Source organism: Protopterus annectens, chromosome 9.part0 (assembly GCF_019279795.1).
Source record: "Protopterus annectens isolate FY-2018-M chromosome 9.part0, PAN1.0, whole genome shotgun sequence".
Taxonomy (NCBI): Eukaryota; Metazoa; Chordata; order Ceratodontiformes; family Protopteridae; genus Protopterus; species Protopterus annectens.
This window is the reverse complement of record NC_056743.1, coordinates 279,968,200-279,984,708: the sequence shown is the minus strand read 5'-3', so window position 1 is coordinate 279,984,708 and position 16,509 is coordinate 279,968,200. Positions and strand designations below refer to the sequence as shown.

The following is a 16,509-nucleotide window of genomic DNA, read 5'->3' as shown; positions in this document are numbered from 1 at the left end:
GCCAAACAATTCAGAAAGTTATGTGAATTAGCTTCTTTAAGTTCTGCAGTTTGAAAGAGTTAACTCATTATATTCACATTTCAGTAACAGTTTGACCCAATGACATTGCTTTATTTTTCACTACTACTAAATGGGTCCATAGGACTGAACCCTCTTTCTCAAATTCATACATCTCTGGACTAGAATGTTCTAATTACCCACCAAGACATGATGCACCTTCTGTGTGTAGTCCTCCTTGCAGTAATCATTGCAGTGTAACTCTCCAACTAAAGCACACTGTTGTCAAATCAAAATTATCTTCAACAAAGTGTTGCAGTTAGATTTGCAGTACCTGCTGAAGGATAAGGTAGCAGCTACTGAATGGACACTGTAACCTTTCATACTAACAGCAACACTGTATTTCAGAATTTTATTAACATTATACTACAACTTTAAATAATGAAAACAGTGAACAGCAAACCTGCTCTTGAGATTCCTCCATAACAAGAATAAGCATTTGATAACATCAGATCACTACCTTCCCTCTCATCTTTCAAAACCACTTTGAAAGACTTCCTTGCTAAAATCTGGTTCTGTTCTTGCTCAAAACTAGGATAAACTACATCCCTAAATGTGAACAAGTGCCTTTTCATTCCTTATACCTCCTTACTCTCCCCTCTTCACTTACTTCCTTACTTCTATCAAATTCACTTCCTGACTTTCTCTCTAAATATACCATAAGCCTGTTTTTTCCCTCACTTCATGTTACAATTCCTGTTTCTATTGGACTAACTTACCTTTAATTTCTCTACAAATTGTATAATTTCTCGAAATATTAAATGATTGTCATATAACTTGCATCGATTATTAATCACTGTTTGTATATCATGTCTAATTTGTTATAATGATTTAAATTGCAGATGTTTTTATTTCATTTTTGAAGACTGTAAAATTATTATTCTTAAAATGTTTTGTAATAATTTGGAACTTTTCTCCTGGGCCTCTGCTGAAAATGAGCTTCTACCCAATCTGACTTTTCCAGAAATAAAATGTCAATAAATAAATAAATAAATGATGACATATTTGCCTGCAAAATACACTAAGCTACAATTAAACTTTCACCATTATTTTAAGTGATGGAGACATTTTCATCAACCAAAACAAAAGCTCTGTGTCAAACTCAATGCTAAGAACGTATCTGCAGCAACCTTAGGGTACTATGAAAAATAATTAAATAACCTAACCTACAGGTCCCAGCAAAACTGATGTCTAGCTCTTAAAAGTGAACCAGTTACAGATTCTAAATGCAGAACATGCTTCAGAGTTTATCAGAAAGTACATTTAGATTCACAAATGACTTTCATTATCAAAACCACACTTCCAAACGTGAATTACTGGCTCTACAACACTCCCACCTATCCAAGTTGTGTATTGTAATAATTTGGAATAAATTCCTCAAGGCATGTGACATACATATTAATATATTTTAACACATGTGCTCCATATACTAAATTTTTACTTGTCGAAATGGTTTTTTATTGCTGTGATGCCATGACAAATGAAAAAGATTAAGATCCATGTTTGGTTCTTTAGTAAGCTATTAACATACCACATTGCCTCTCCATCAACCCAGTTTGGACATGCTGGTGTCATGGTTTCCAGACTTATGCAAATAGCACAAATAAGTGCTAAGGGAGTTTTCTTCAGTGTCCTGGCTATACTTCCCTTTGTCAGTAAGAAACATTTACTTCATGTCCTCCTTAACAAAAAGCCATAGGCCTATCAGATATACCATGCCAACAAACTGTAACAAATAATTAAACTAAATTAATCAGCAAGACATGGCACAAGACAGTATCACATTGTAACATTACAGAATAAAACATCACGTACCTGTATGTGCCTAAGGGTTGAAGCTTCCCGTTTTTGTAACCATTTGCTGTTGTATCATCTCCTACTGTCACAGAAATTGGTGATGACTGAGCTTTAGCATCTTGAGCACGTGTTGTTCCATCAGGATTTATCTTTATAATTTTTGCTACATAAGAACTATATGCCTTTTTCATAAACTCATCATATGTGTGTGCTAATACAGCTTCAGAATTACCATCTGTAAAAATGGAATAGAAACGTTCATTTCTTTATTATTAATTATAGAAAAGAGAATGAAAAGTGCTCAGAATTTAATGAACAATTCTCAAATTAAAAAGTATACAAATTAAAAATAAAACAGAGCTGGAGATAAGAACATGTCAGATGCTTGAACAGTGTTTCATCAGTTTGGAAGATATGGCTTCTAAAACTTAGCTTGTCTTTGCTTTGAATACTCCAAAGCCACGACTATAATGGATAACTGCTCACATCAGCAGAAGAGGAGGATGATGATGATGATGATGGTGATGATGACTATTATTATGTTAAGTGATTAACTATAACATCCCGCAAGAAAGAAAAAAAAATAGTCAAGCTAGTCTTTTGACTGTGTAATACCTTAAACATCCTGGAATGGAGGCCCATGGGATTTATGCAAATGACCCCTTAAGTACATCAAGTATTGCAGCTACATGGCTTCTAAATGTCCATGACTTTTTAAGTCTTTATGATTACATTCAGACCAATAAAGTCAAACACCACTAAGTGTGGATATGCATGTCTCTGCCTCTTTACTGACCTCATTAGTACAGCATAAGTGGATAGTTTGGCTATACTTCAGAAACATGGCTGATTCCCATAAACATTAAGATGTCTGCAAAATATCCCAACTAACATCCAAATCAAAGGGTAAAAAGGTAAAACAGAAATATGCTATAAAAGAGTAGAACAGATGTCTGATGTGCAGTGTAGCTATTTTATTTCACTTAGTGCTCTAAATGACATGTAGAGAGATGCGACTAAAATATAACCCCTACTCTCTTCTGCATTCATTACCCGACTAATCAGAATAATGTTCATGATTTCTAAGATGGATTATAAAAGACCAGGGCAAAGTATATGCAATTGCTAATATGAAGAGGAACTTGCCAGTGAAGGTCAAGATTTATATCAAATATTGTTAATTCATACTTACATCATCACACAGTTAACTGTCTCAGTATATCTATGAATGCCTTTACTCAATAATTCTGGACAAAGCTAAAAATAATGAGGGGATAAAGGCCCAAAATCACAAGTAATCTTTAAATATTATATTAATTAACTTAAAAAGTTAACAGAGGACCATTTTTTGTGTCAATATGCATTTTCTGAACAATAACAGGCAGGTATGACCCTAGCCCTGAGTAGCATTCTGCCATCGCCCAGAATGATACCGCAGTACAAGGACAAAATGATTGACTTCAACAATTGGCTAAGCTTCTGGTGTCATTCTAAGTGGATCCAGTGTCTGTCTGCTTGGGATGACATGGTCGACAGACCACGATGCTTTGCCACAGATGACCTGCACCTGTCGCCCCTGGGATTCCGGATACTGGCTAAGGCTCTTGCTGCCCCATAGTGCCTTTTTTAGGCAGGGTTCAAATAATAAATTCACCACCATAACAGGAACTAGCAAGCAAAAACTGAGGGTAATGCTACTCAATGCTAGAAGTCTAAATCTCAAAATGCACTCACTCGAGGCACTCCTTAAAATGGAGAACATCGATATCTGTGCAGTGACTGACACCTGGTTCAAGGCTCCAGAGAGCACCCCTGCACTACCAGGCTATAACTCATACCACACTTTTCGGCCATGTAACCTGGACCGAAATATCAAAGACGGAGATGTGTCCATATTCATTAAGGATATCTACACCTCCCGGCTAGTTGCTCAGCATAATGCATCCAAGGTTATCCAAGTGCAACTAACTCTAGGCAAAACTGCAATCCAAAATGTAGCTTGCTACAGATCCCCCACCATGCCCCAGGATCTCCACTCCTGTTTTCTTGATGTACTGGAAAATATTAGGGTTCAACCAAACACCCTAATAATGGGCGACTTCAACTACCCAACCATTAACTGGGAAAACTACTCATGTACCAACTACTTAGCTCAATGCTTTCTGGAATTCATAAACTCCAATGCCCTAGAACAACATATCCACACCCCCACCAGGGGCAACAATATCCTAGACCTAGTCATTACCAACATGAGTGACTGGTGTTCCACACCTGAAGTCAACTCCTGGTTGGTTCGATCTGACCATAAGCTTATCACCCTTGATAACCAGATCCCGCCCCCACCCCCCATTAAGGAAACCACAGTAAAAAATTTCCCCAAAGCCAACTTCATACTTCTTAAGACAGACATGGTGAACTTCATGACACCCATGCAGATGGACAATACAGTTACAACTGCTGAATCCTACACAAATGCACTCTATAAGCACTTACACGAGTACATGGATTGTGCTATCCCAAACAGAACCAAGACACAATCCTCCTAAAAAAGGAAGCAAATCTGGTGGTCTCCTGCCATAAACAAACTGTACAACAGAAGGAAGAAACTGTTGCAAAAGAGAGTAAAATCCCATGAGTGGAGGAGCTCCTTGGTCAGCCTTAGTAAGAAGCTGAGATCCCTTATAAGATCCTCTAAAGCTAGCTACGAAAACAAAATTGCCACTAAATCCAAGGACAACCACAAAGCATTCTATAGCTATGTCAAGAATCTAGATGGCAACACCCAGATCTGCTCTGAGTTACAGCACAAAGGCACGAAAATTACAGAATCAACTGATATTGCCAACATCCTGGCAGATAGGTTCAGTGCTAACTTTACCCCCCTCTCACCCCCTAAAGGGCCCATATCTATACAGGAAGAATGCAGAGTCCCTGTAATCACAACTATGCAGGTAAAAGCTGCACTCTCTAAAGCCAAAAACACAGCATCCATGGGACTGGACAACATCCCAGGCTGCGTTTTACACGAACTTCAGAACGAACTGGCTCCCCACTTAAGCACCATGTTCAATAACAGCTCAAGATCAGGCTTTGTGCCCACTGAATGGCACACAGCAACAGTTATCGCACTCCACAAAGGGGGAGCCACCACTGATCCCAGGAACTATCGACCTATTAGCCTGAGAAGCCTGGTCTGCAAAGCCGTGGAATGTATCTTCATGGAACTCATAAACAAAGACATTGGTAACCTCCAAACTCTGGTTTGGGTTTGTGAAAGGCAGATCATGCCTCCTGAACCTGACTGACTTTTTTGAGGCAGTCACCAAAGCCGTGGATGAGGCTAAGGTGGTTCACACAGCCTATCTTGATCTCGCCAAGGCTTCTGACACCATCCCCCATTCTGGAATTACAGCTAAACTCACTAAACTAGGTATAAATACCTATGTCACAAGATGGGTTGCCAACTGGCTCACTGACAGAACTCACACTGTAAAAGTTGCAGACTCCAAATCTGACCTCAAAGCAGTGACAAGTGGAGTACCACAGGGTTCCGTCCTGGGGCCTCTCCTGTTTGGTATCTACTTCTAAGAAGTACAGGCTAACACAGAAGGCCTCTGGCTAATGAAGTTCACAAATGACTGCAAACTAGGAGCCATAGTCAAGTCCCCAAATTATGTGGACATCCTACATAAGGGCCTCACTGAGTCAGATGCCTGGTGTCAGAGCTATGGCCTCAAGCTCAATGCCAAAAAGTGCAGTGTCATCCCCTTTGGTAAAAACTCTGTACCCATGAATTACCACATAGGCAGCAATCTACTTAACACTGAATGCGTGATAAGAGACCTTGGGACCCAGGTGGACAGTAGTCTCTCCTTTGATAGTCACATCTCCACAGTAGTCAGGAAATCCTTCTACATGGCACACCTCATCATAAAAGGGTTCTCATCCAGGAAAAAGAGGTCATTGTTTCCCTCTACTCGTCACTCATTAGACTCATTATAGAGTACAATGCCTCTTTTGGAATGTACCTCACAAGACATCTGCAGCAGCTGGAAAGGCCACAGAAATGCCTCACAAAGAGGATTACTGGCCTCACAAAAATGCCCTACACTGACCACCTCAAAAAACTCCAGCTTTACTCTATAGCATATCGCCTATTCCGAGGTGATCTCTGCCTAACATATAAAGCTATGTCAAACTCAGAGCTGTTGGACATGCTACACTTAAAGAAATCCCAATCCCTCCGAGCTACATGCTCTAGGGACCTAAACCTTGTCTCCACAATGAACAGGACATGCTGGAGGGATAGATTCCTGTCCCAGAGACTTCCTGTACTCTGGAACAAGCTACTCATCTATGTCAAGCAAAGTTCTTCATTAGCACTCTTCAAGAAAAATCTTGATGAGTGGATGGGAAATAGAAAATACACCCCAGGGATCACTTCTGTCTCTGCTGGACAGTGGCACAGGAAAATAACTTTCTTGGGTGGCGTAAGCTATGGAACCTTGCTGGCTAGGCTTACGTAGGCCCTTGGGCAGATAGCCTAGTACCTACCTATGAACCCATTAACAAGTATGAAACTCTAGGCCTTGTCAACTGACTACAATCATCAGTGATTTACCAGAAAATTAAAAATTTTAAGAGAGACAGGGCAAAAATATGAGTCTAAATCAGAAGTTTTGACAAACTAGGGACAGTTGACAGGCATGTGTCTCACTGCAATGTTGTAGAATTAAACATATTGCTATCTGATGACTCAGGGGCTTGTTAATCAATGGATCTGCAAGCATATTACACAAGTCTTGTTTAAGAAACACACCAAAGGTCTCAATCTCAGGGCAACATTATGTCCCAAGCATAAACTGCATTAGAATCTGGTTTCCTATCTCTGCAGTTATAACATATGGATAAAATTCCCTCTCAGGATTTTCACAAGTGATTTCAGACTTTCCCAAGCACTGGATACCATTTCCCAAGCTCCCATGAACTGGGCCGTTGCCTGCCTCCTCTTTCTTCTTTCTACTACTAATGGTAGAGGTAATTCATTAAATTCCCTGTCCTTCACTAGGTCCACCAGAACTCCAATCAACCTCTCTTCCAATGCCCAAATTTACACCGAGGCCAACGAGGATCTTAAAGGCATCCTGAGAGGTCACAGTTATACATCTTCAAGCTAGAGAGGGTGTTTGCAATTTTTGGCATACTCTTTTCCCTCTTCTCCCCATCCTTGTGAACCCCATAGTTACATCCGGGGACAGGCATGCACTGGAGATATATGTCATGTTGTCCAGCCTCTGTGACAGCTAAGCCATGTCTCCACCCTTTTCCACCCTCTGGACCACACCTGCCAGCAGCTATGTCCCCAGCTTCCACCAGGGATATTCGCAGGTGACCCACATAGGATCCCCACCCTCCTGAGGATGGTGACTCCCATTACTCTCTGTTGATCTGTCAATCATAAGAGCTGCTAATCGAAGCTGGTTCAGCCTAGCCTTGGTCAGGACTTTTTCTCTCTACACCACTGGAGCAGCAATGGTAGAGGTAATTGGACCAGGTCTTGCAAAATTCTACTGGAATTGGAATAGCACTTCTTCAGATTTACAGGTACCTCTTGTGCCCATTTACCATTGATAGCAAAGTACCTTCCTTTACAAAGGTGGAACACTTCTGGAAACAATGTCAAAAATTCATAGTGTGTGACCATTTTCCATTCAAAAGAAGAGGTTCCAGATTCTCTCCTGTATCACAGGAAGGAGGACTGACCAGTACTGTATCTTTCTATTTTCTATAAACATACGCTGCAGAAATTCTACATAATAACATTTCAGCCTTTGTTCCCTACTCTTCCTGAAGCAATATGTGTGGCCATATTGGATATGAAGTATGTTAATTGGCAGTGTCTGGATTGTGAGCTGAACAAGATATTTTCCAGGTTTGAAGGAAAGAAACAGCATACATAGTCTGATAAACAAGTGGCACAGCAAATCTATACAAAAAGTAATAAATTACTGATACATTGTTTAGATCTAGAGCCTGAGGCCACAAAAATATTTAGCTCAATGATGTCTATGATACTACACTGCCCCCGGGCGGAGTCTTCTATGATACTACACTGCTACCAGGCAGAGTCTGAAAAAGATCCATGGGGATCAGTTGTCTAGCCCAGAAAACAAATGCAAATAAATAAATAAAGACTATCACTGTTCTGATCCTATGTGATGCCAAATACAAATATAGTAGTGTTACTTTCTTGAATCACTAGGGGGATTTTGGGGAACCAAAGTATAAGTTCTAAGGGTATATAGCTGTAAATGTTGAAATTTAAAGGAACAGAGTTCCACTTTTTAACTTGAAAATGTGTTCATGTTTGGTCTAAAAAGAAAACACATTACCTTGTAATAGGCTCAACTTCTGTTTTTCTCCTCACTTACCCACTTGCTTATTTTAAGCATTTCTTAATATTCTGTTTAACTCTGCACCACAAGTCTGGTCCCGTCCAGAAAAGTACAGTTTTGTACCTACCATAAATGTAGATGTTCGAAGATCCACATTGCTGCAGTCCTTACACTTGGGGTATAGCGCTGTCCTCGGTCGGCCCGAATACCAAAGTATATGGCTGACGTCGGTCATGGCGCATTAAACTGACGCCAGGACGTCAGGGTATAAATGCGCATGACCGACGTCATATCCTCAGTCTTTTCTTGCCCCAGATGTCAGAAGACCCTAAGCAGGGTAAAATCAAAAAACCACCAAACACTACACACCCCCACACCCAAACTATGTACAACTTCTAACAATTATATAATAAAGTACTAATCTAACCACACAACCACCCCCAAACACAGAGGGGAAGGAGGGAAAATTGGACTGCAGCAATGTGGATCTTCGAACATCTACATTTATGGTAGGTACAAAACTGTACTATGTTCTTCATCTCACATTGCTGCAGTCCTTACACTTGGGTAGATTCCCAAAGCAGAGGTAAGGGAGGATGGTAAATCAAAGAGAAGCAGGAGCTGTCAAAATGCCCTGCAAAATAGCAGTGGCAAAACCAGCCCTAGATTTAGAGTAGAGAGGAAGGTGGTAGTGCTTAGAGAAAGTATGTACTGAACTCCAAGTAGCTGCCTCCAAAATGTCCTTAGTTGCCACTCCCCTTAGAAAAGCTGTAGAAGTGGCAGTAGCCCTAGTGGAATGAGGTCTAATCCCTGTTGGAATCTGCTTGCCATGATGGGAATAACAAAATGCAATGCAAAACCCAATCCATTTAGAAAGAGTTTGTTTTGACACAGGCTTGCCCTGAGAACCTAAGGCAAAAGAAACAAACAACTGCTGAGACTGCCTGAAACTCTTAGTCCTATCTAAGTAGTAGCGTAACTGCCTGTGCACATCCAAAGTATGCAAAATCTTTTCCCCCTTGTTTTGGGGGTCTGCATAAAAGGTAGGTAAATGAATAGTTTGGTTTAAAGACACACTTGAAACCACCTTAGGCATAAAGGAAGGGTTAGTACGTAAAGATACCCTATCCTTATGGAAAATCAAGAAAGGCTCAACAGCCATAAGGGCCTGCAATTCAGAAACCCTTCTTGCAGAGGTAATGGCCAACAAAAAAGCGGTCTTCCATGACAAATATTTCAACTCAGCCGTAGCTGCAGGCTCAAAAGGTGGCAGAGTGAGCTTTTCCAATACATAATTGAGGTCCCAAGCAGGAGTAGGAGCTCTTCGTGGTGGTCTTATGTTCTTTGCCCCTCTGAGGAATTGCTTGAACAAAGAATGAGAAAACAAAGGTGGTTCACAGTCATAGTGAGCTGAAATTGCTGCAGCATGAATCTTAATGGAAGAGAAGGACAAACCCTTGTCCAATAACTCAGTAAGATATTGAAGAGCCACACTCAAATTAGGCTCAGAAACATCTAAATCCTTTGCTGCACTCCAAAACAAAAATCTCTTCCACTTGTCTGCATACACTTTCCTTGTACTAGGTCTCCTAGCTTCCATAATCACATTCAAAACTTGTTGAGGAAGTTGAGCCCTGCTATGAGCTAAAACAGGATATGCCATGCTGTGAGATGAAGAGAGTGAAGCTTGACATTGAGTAGATGACTGTCCTTTTGGGACAACAGGTGTGGGATCAAAGGTAGGGGCCGCGGTGGTTTCCTTATCAGATTTCTCAGCAGAGGGTACCAATGTTGTCGGGGCCAATCTGGAGCTATCAGGATCATTCTTGGTTTGTCCTGTCTTACCTTTTAGCAGTACCTTTAGAAGTAGAGGGAGAGGTGGAAAGGCATATACATGAAGATTTTTCCAACTGAAAGAAAGAGCATCCACTTTCCAAGCTGTCTGGTGTATCCTTTTTGTGCAAAATTTTGGCAGCTGGTGGTTTAGAGGAGAAGCGAACAGATCTATGTCTGGTGTTCCCCATGACACTGTTAATTGCTGAAATACCTGAGGATCCAGTTTCCACTCGTGGGGATCCATGATTTGTCTGCTTAACACATCTGCTAAGGAGTTCTGTACTCCCGGCAGAAACCTTGCCTGAAGATGTAGTTGTAAACTGAGAGCAGTGTCCCACAAAATCATTGCTTGTCTGCATAGAGGGTAAGAATGTGTACCCCCTTGCTTGTTGATGTACCACATGACGGTTGTGTTGTCTGTCAGAATCAACACCTGTCCTGGAAGAAGTAATTCCTTGAAAGCTGTTAATGCAAACTGGACTGCTAACATCTCCTTCAGGTTGATATGTAGATGTTGTAGTCTGGCAGGCCACTTGTCCTGTATCCATTTTCCATTGAGATGAGCTCCCCAAGCTTTGTCTGAGGCATCTGTTGTTAGAATCTGAGTCGCCTCTGGCCGGGTCACAGAAAGTCCCTTGTTTAGGTGACATTGCTGAGCCCACCACAAGAATTCCTTTTGGATGCAAGGTATTATTGGAATGACAGTGTCTAGATCCTGGCAGTGCTGTGTCCATAGATTCTTGAGATACCATTGTAGCTTCCTCATATGCAGTTTGGCATTGGGAAGCACCAGAATACAAGATGCCATGAACCCTAAGGCTTGAAAGACTGTCCTTGCAGTCAGCCCGGACTGGTGTGATAGTTGTTGGAAGTAAAGGGAAAGATTCTTTTGTTTGTCCGGGGTCAAAAAGGCCATCTGGGTTGCTGTATTCAGTCTCACACCCAGAAAGCACATGTCCTGAGAGGGTACTAGACTGGACTTTGTTGCGTTCACAGAATACCCCAGGCATCTTAGCACTGCTATCACATATTTTAAATGCTGTAGAAGCTCGTCCTTGCCTTGAGCCAGAATCAGGCAATCATCCAAATAAGGATAGATCTGTATTCCTCTCAATCTGAAGAAAGCTATGACTGGAGCCAGAACCTTTGTGAATACTCTGGGTGCAGTAGATAAGCCAAAGGGCAATGCAGAGAATTGATAGTGTGAATTTCCAGCTCAAAACGCAGATACTTCCTGCAGCCTAGAGTGATAGGAACATGAAGGTAAGCCTCTTTGAGATCCAAAGTTACCATCCAGTGATCTTTGCCCAGGAGAGGTAAAAGCTGTTGCAATGTCAGCATCTTGAACTTGGGAATGTCCAGAAAGGTGTTGAGGATAGACAAATCCAGAATTGGTCTCCACGTGTTCCCCTTTTTTGGTACTAGGAATAGGCGAGAATAAAATCCTAGGCCCCTTTCTGCCATAGGCACCGGTTGTATGGCCCCTATCTGGAGTAATAGAGAAATTTGTCTGTAAGCTTCTAGTCTGTGCTGAGGAGGAATGTCTGGCATGCCTTTGAAAGGTGGTAAGGTATGGAAATAAAATCTGTAACCGTGGTGAATGATATCCAATACCCATCTGTCTTGGGTAATTAGCCTCCAGTTCTCCTTGAAAAGTGTCAGTCTTCCTCCCAAAGGTGCTGTCAGACGGAAAGGGTCTGGCAGTTGAAAAGGTAGGTCATTGGGTCTGTCTACGAAAGGGCTGACCCCTGCCCTCACCTGAAGACTGTGCAGGTGAGCCCCCTGTCCTGGATCTAAAAGAACCCTGAGCTCTGCCCCTAGCACGCCTAGACCTACCCCTAGACTGGGAATCATAAGAAGGATATGTCCACGCCTTGCTTGGCCAATTTCTATTAAACTTTGGAGGTTGAACCTGTAAAAAATCTTTAACAGTGTGCATAGATTTAGCTTTGTCTTCCATTTTCTTTAAAACTGCTTCAACAGGCGAACCAAACAACACATCAGATTGTAAAGGGGCATCCAAGATCCTTGACTTAACATGCTCAGCTAAATTCTGATCCCTTAGCCAGGCGTGCCTGCGTAGGACAGTACCAGTGGCAGCCACCCTGGAAGAGGCCTGTACAGCATCAAAACCACATTGTAAGGAATGCTTACCCACCTGTTCAGACACATGCACCAGATCTTGTAACTCCTTACATTCAATACCTTCTGCCAGAGCATCTACCTTAGACTTTAACTGTGAAAGAAGATAGATCTGATATCTCAGCATGTGGAATTGACAATTCAAAGCCCTCATGGCTAAAGTTGAAGAAGTATAAACTTTCTTACCCCATCTGTCTAAAGCCCTTGCCTCTTTATCCGGAGGAACCGGATTTTTAACAACAGAAGCCTTAACCCCTTTAGGTCCCTGAGTAACAGTCTCTGGATCTGCCCTAGGGCTTTTAAAAAGATACTTGTGAGCTTCAGGCACCCTATAGTATCTGTCCGGCTTGACAGGAGCGGGAGGTAAAGAATCAGGGTTAAGAGAAGCCTCTGCAAAAACATCTTCCACCACAGAAAGAACAGGAGGTATAGCTAAAGGCCTATGCTGGGGTAAAAACAAAAATTCCCTAAGTCTTTTCCTGGAATCAGAGAAATCCTGACCTTCCCATTTAAAATGCTCCCTCATGGAATGGAGAGTCTCTGAGAATGAAAAATCCTCAGGAGGAGAAGCAGTAGGAGTGGTGTCATCCACATCAGAATCAGAATAATGAGAAAACTCCTGTAAATCTTCAGCCAAGACTCAAGCATCAGAATCCTGTTCAAAATTCCCAAATTCAAACTCCACCCTAGGCCTTTTGTCAGGGGGCATAGAACCTAATCATAGTAATTAAATCTTCAGCCATCCTAAGCATATGTCTCTTGGGCACAGGGCCTGAAGTACTAGGAGAGACACCTGTTACTGCTAAACCTGGCCTGCCCTTGGAAGAAGCCTTTGTAACAGTAGGGGAAGGCCTAACCACCTTAGGCAGAGAGGGAAGGACAGCTACCTGAGAAGCCCCTTCAGCCTGGCCTACCTCCTGAGAAGACACATCCTGTAACAATAAAGTCTCTCCCTGGGACTCTAAGGAAACTTCTGTTTGGGCCTCTGGCTCAACCGAGCTCTCTAAAGAACCGACGTCCGGGACGGGTTCTTCTAACCTAGGCCTAGGTGCTTTGTCCTTGCGTTTCTTCGAAGTAGCGGGCGTCGGAGCATCCGACGGCATTTTGTAATTGCACCGCTTCCCGAAGACTAACCTGGCACAGTCTAATCTCCTCTTTATAGTACGTTTGTTAAATCTAGCACAAGAGGGACACCCAACAACGTCGTGCTCAGGCCCTAAACAAGGTATACACAAGTTATGGTAATCCCTATGTGGTATCTGTTTCCCACAAGAAATACAGTTATTCACTTTTTCTGACATCCGGTAAAATACTGAGGCAAGAAAAAACCAAAATATTCCCCAACGGGGTACTTAGCCAACTTTGATTCGGTCTGAAACTCCGGATTCGGAAAATCTCAGGACGCCAACCTGCACTCGCAAATTTGCTTCTGCATCGGACCACGCGGCAAAAAAGACTGAGGATATGACGTCGGTCATGCGCATTTATACCCTGACGTCCTGGCGTCAGTTTAATGCGCCATGACCGACATCAGCCATATACTTTGGTATTCGGGCCGACCGAGGACAGCGCTATACCCCAAGTGTAAGGACTGCAGCAATGTGAGATGAAGAACATCTTTAGTTTACTTTTATCGCAATGATGTTGTGCCTTTTTAGCCTCCTGAAGAGAAGGATCCCCTCTCAAGGTGTTTACCCTGTCATGGAACCATTATCGCCTTTGGCCTATATTTTCATTCACTTTTTGAAATATTCAAACAGAAGTCAGTTCTTCAGCCTATTGCTGAGTTGAAGACCTGGATATAAACTCTTCCATACCTTCTTTCTAATACTCTAGTGTAGATCTTTTTATTGTTGCATCATTTTTCTGACAAAGCTTTTCATGGGAACATTCAGTTACCATTAATTAACTAATCCCTCAAAACTAGTAAAGCTGTTCTTATACTTCATGACCCCAAAAAAGTAACTGTCAGCCTTTGATGTTCACTCCAAGGATATAAGGATTTTTAATAACCTCTTATTTCATCGGCTCACATCACTTGAGATACTGCTGCTGTTAAACAAAACTTTTCCCATTGGCTTCTTTAGGTACAACCCATTCCAATATGCCTCTAACTAAAAATTCACTTAGGGGTCTTTCATTGCCCTTTCTACTACAGGAACAAAAGGATTGGCTTGGGATTGGTGTTAGTGGAGAGGTTAGGGGCAGCAATTTGGTAATTTATGAAGTGATTTATGCACTAGTACAGCTTATATTCTCATGCTACAATTGTGGAAAGCTGGAATGATCATAAAAACAATACTTCAAAGCATGTTACCATGTACCTTCTCCCCTGAAGCTGGTGTATTACTTCTTATTCTACTTGCATGTTATGGCTGTGGATAAGTTGTACAAGAACTCACAATAACAGAAGATTTGCTATACTAAGTCCATCTCAGCATCCACATTGTTGTTGGGGTTGTTTTGCTGTTGCTGAGTTAGATTTTCTTTTTATGGTGATTTCTAAGAATCAAGGAACATGTCAACCTTACACTGTGATTACTGTAGGTGTTGTGTATATATATATATATATATATATATATATATATATATATATATATATATATATATATATATACATATATATATATATATATATATATATATAGCTATATATAGATAAATCTACATAGCTTTTTACATATATATATATATATATATATATATATATATATATATATATATACACACACACACACACACACACACACACACACACACACACACATATATATATAGCTGGGTCCCTATCAGAAAATTGCCTTTTCAGATAATAGAAACTGATTTGGTCGAGACCATATGATCAAGTTTCCAAAAACATGAAGCTTTTGCATGAAGCTAGTAGTACCGTGAGGATCGGGGCATTTACCCTTTTCCCCACTGTAGTGCAATCTCAGAATTGGTGTATATAATATGCAGGGATGTGGGGAATGCAGCCCCACACTTTGGGGGTGGTACAAGGGGCCTTGCCCCCCCTGCAAAAATGTAGAAAAAAAGTAGATTTTTGTTGTTTTTTGAAGTGGAGTTTTTGGAAACTCATTCATATCATCTCGCCAATATGAGTTTTGAGTTTCTGACATAGACCCATAGATATATATATATATATATATATATATATATATATATATATATATATGTAACTACACACACACACACACACACACACACACACACACAAACACATATATAAGCAAATACTTTCTCTTTTAAACTACAGCAATCTGCTTGCTACAGATGTAGAAAGGAGTTCCTACAATTTATACCCTGCATGGAGTGGCACAGGACTCAGATTTTAGTTAAAAAATGTTTTTTTCACTTTAAAATTGTAACAAATAACTTGCTACAATGTAGCAATCAGCTGCTATAATTTAGACCAAACATGGAGTGCACCAGTGCTCAGGCCTTTCTGCAAATACATTATGCATTAAAGAGCAACTGGGATTGGTCAATTGCTCCCCAACATTTTGTGCCCGGGGCTCTTGCCCTATTCACCCAGCATTAGATATACTTCTATCTGGCATAAAAGGAAAGAGCCCTGATTATAACACAAATGACCTGAATACAAGCTGTCATTTGGTTGCTTGTTAGAGATGGTATGGGAGGATGAAAGAAGTTAAATGACAACTAACTACCCTCTCCTCAGGGTCAAGTGAGTGCTGACGTTAAGGAATTTATAGCTGTCCCAAGGGGATAATTAAGTTATGGAAGTGAGTGCCACAGCCTGGCTGATGCTCATTGCATGCTGAACTTCTGGGATGTTGCGGGCATACACAGTGGTAAAGGGTTACAAAAAATCATCCAAACCACCACTGATGGCTGCCTAAATGATAGTAGCTCTCAATTGGCTTACATCTCAGTAGATGGGGAAAATGGACCTGTAGACTGAAAGAGATGTCCTGCAAATATGCTCAAAGACCTGATGGCCGTACCTTCTCTTGTACACTGAATATCATTTCCTTAATCCTAATTAATGCATACTCATACAAAGCGGACACTTTAAAAGCAGTCTATAACAACCTTCCCAAATATATTATAATACTAATGTTTTGTTGACATTTTGCAACAGAAAATTTTGCTAAAGCTTAAGTAATGTAAACAACTGTAAAATACTTTGAAAAATTATCTAAAAGTAATATAACCCCATGCATAATTAATAAAACCTGTGGGTTAAATTCTGAATCACACTAGAAAATGCAGCACTATATTATTATGTTCTTCACAGACTCATAGGTTCATAGATTCA

General features: G+C 41.0%; 1 protein-coding gene across 3 annotated transcripts in view; it reads right to left on the bottom strand.

The window, feature by feature from the left end:
- PTPRJ (protein tyrosine phosphatase receptor type J) overlaps positions 1–16,509 on the bottom strand; it is a 656,092-nt gene that overhangs the window by 231,537 nt on the left and 408,046 nt on the right. For all 3 annotated transcript variants that reach the window (XM_044082858.1, XM_044082859.1, XM_044082860.1), the window contains one exon: positions 1,873–2,089. In XM_044082858.1, coding sequence (XP_043938793.1) covers positions 1,873–2,089 — 217 coding nt within the window. The remainder of the gene's footprint in view (positions 1–1,872; positions 2,090–16,509) is intronic.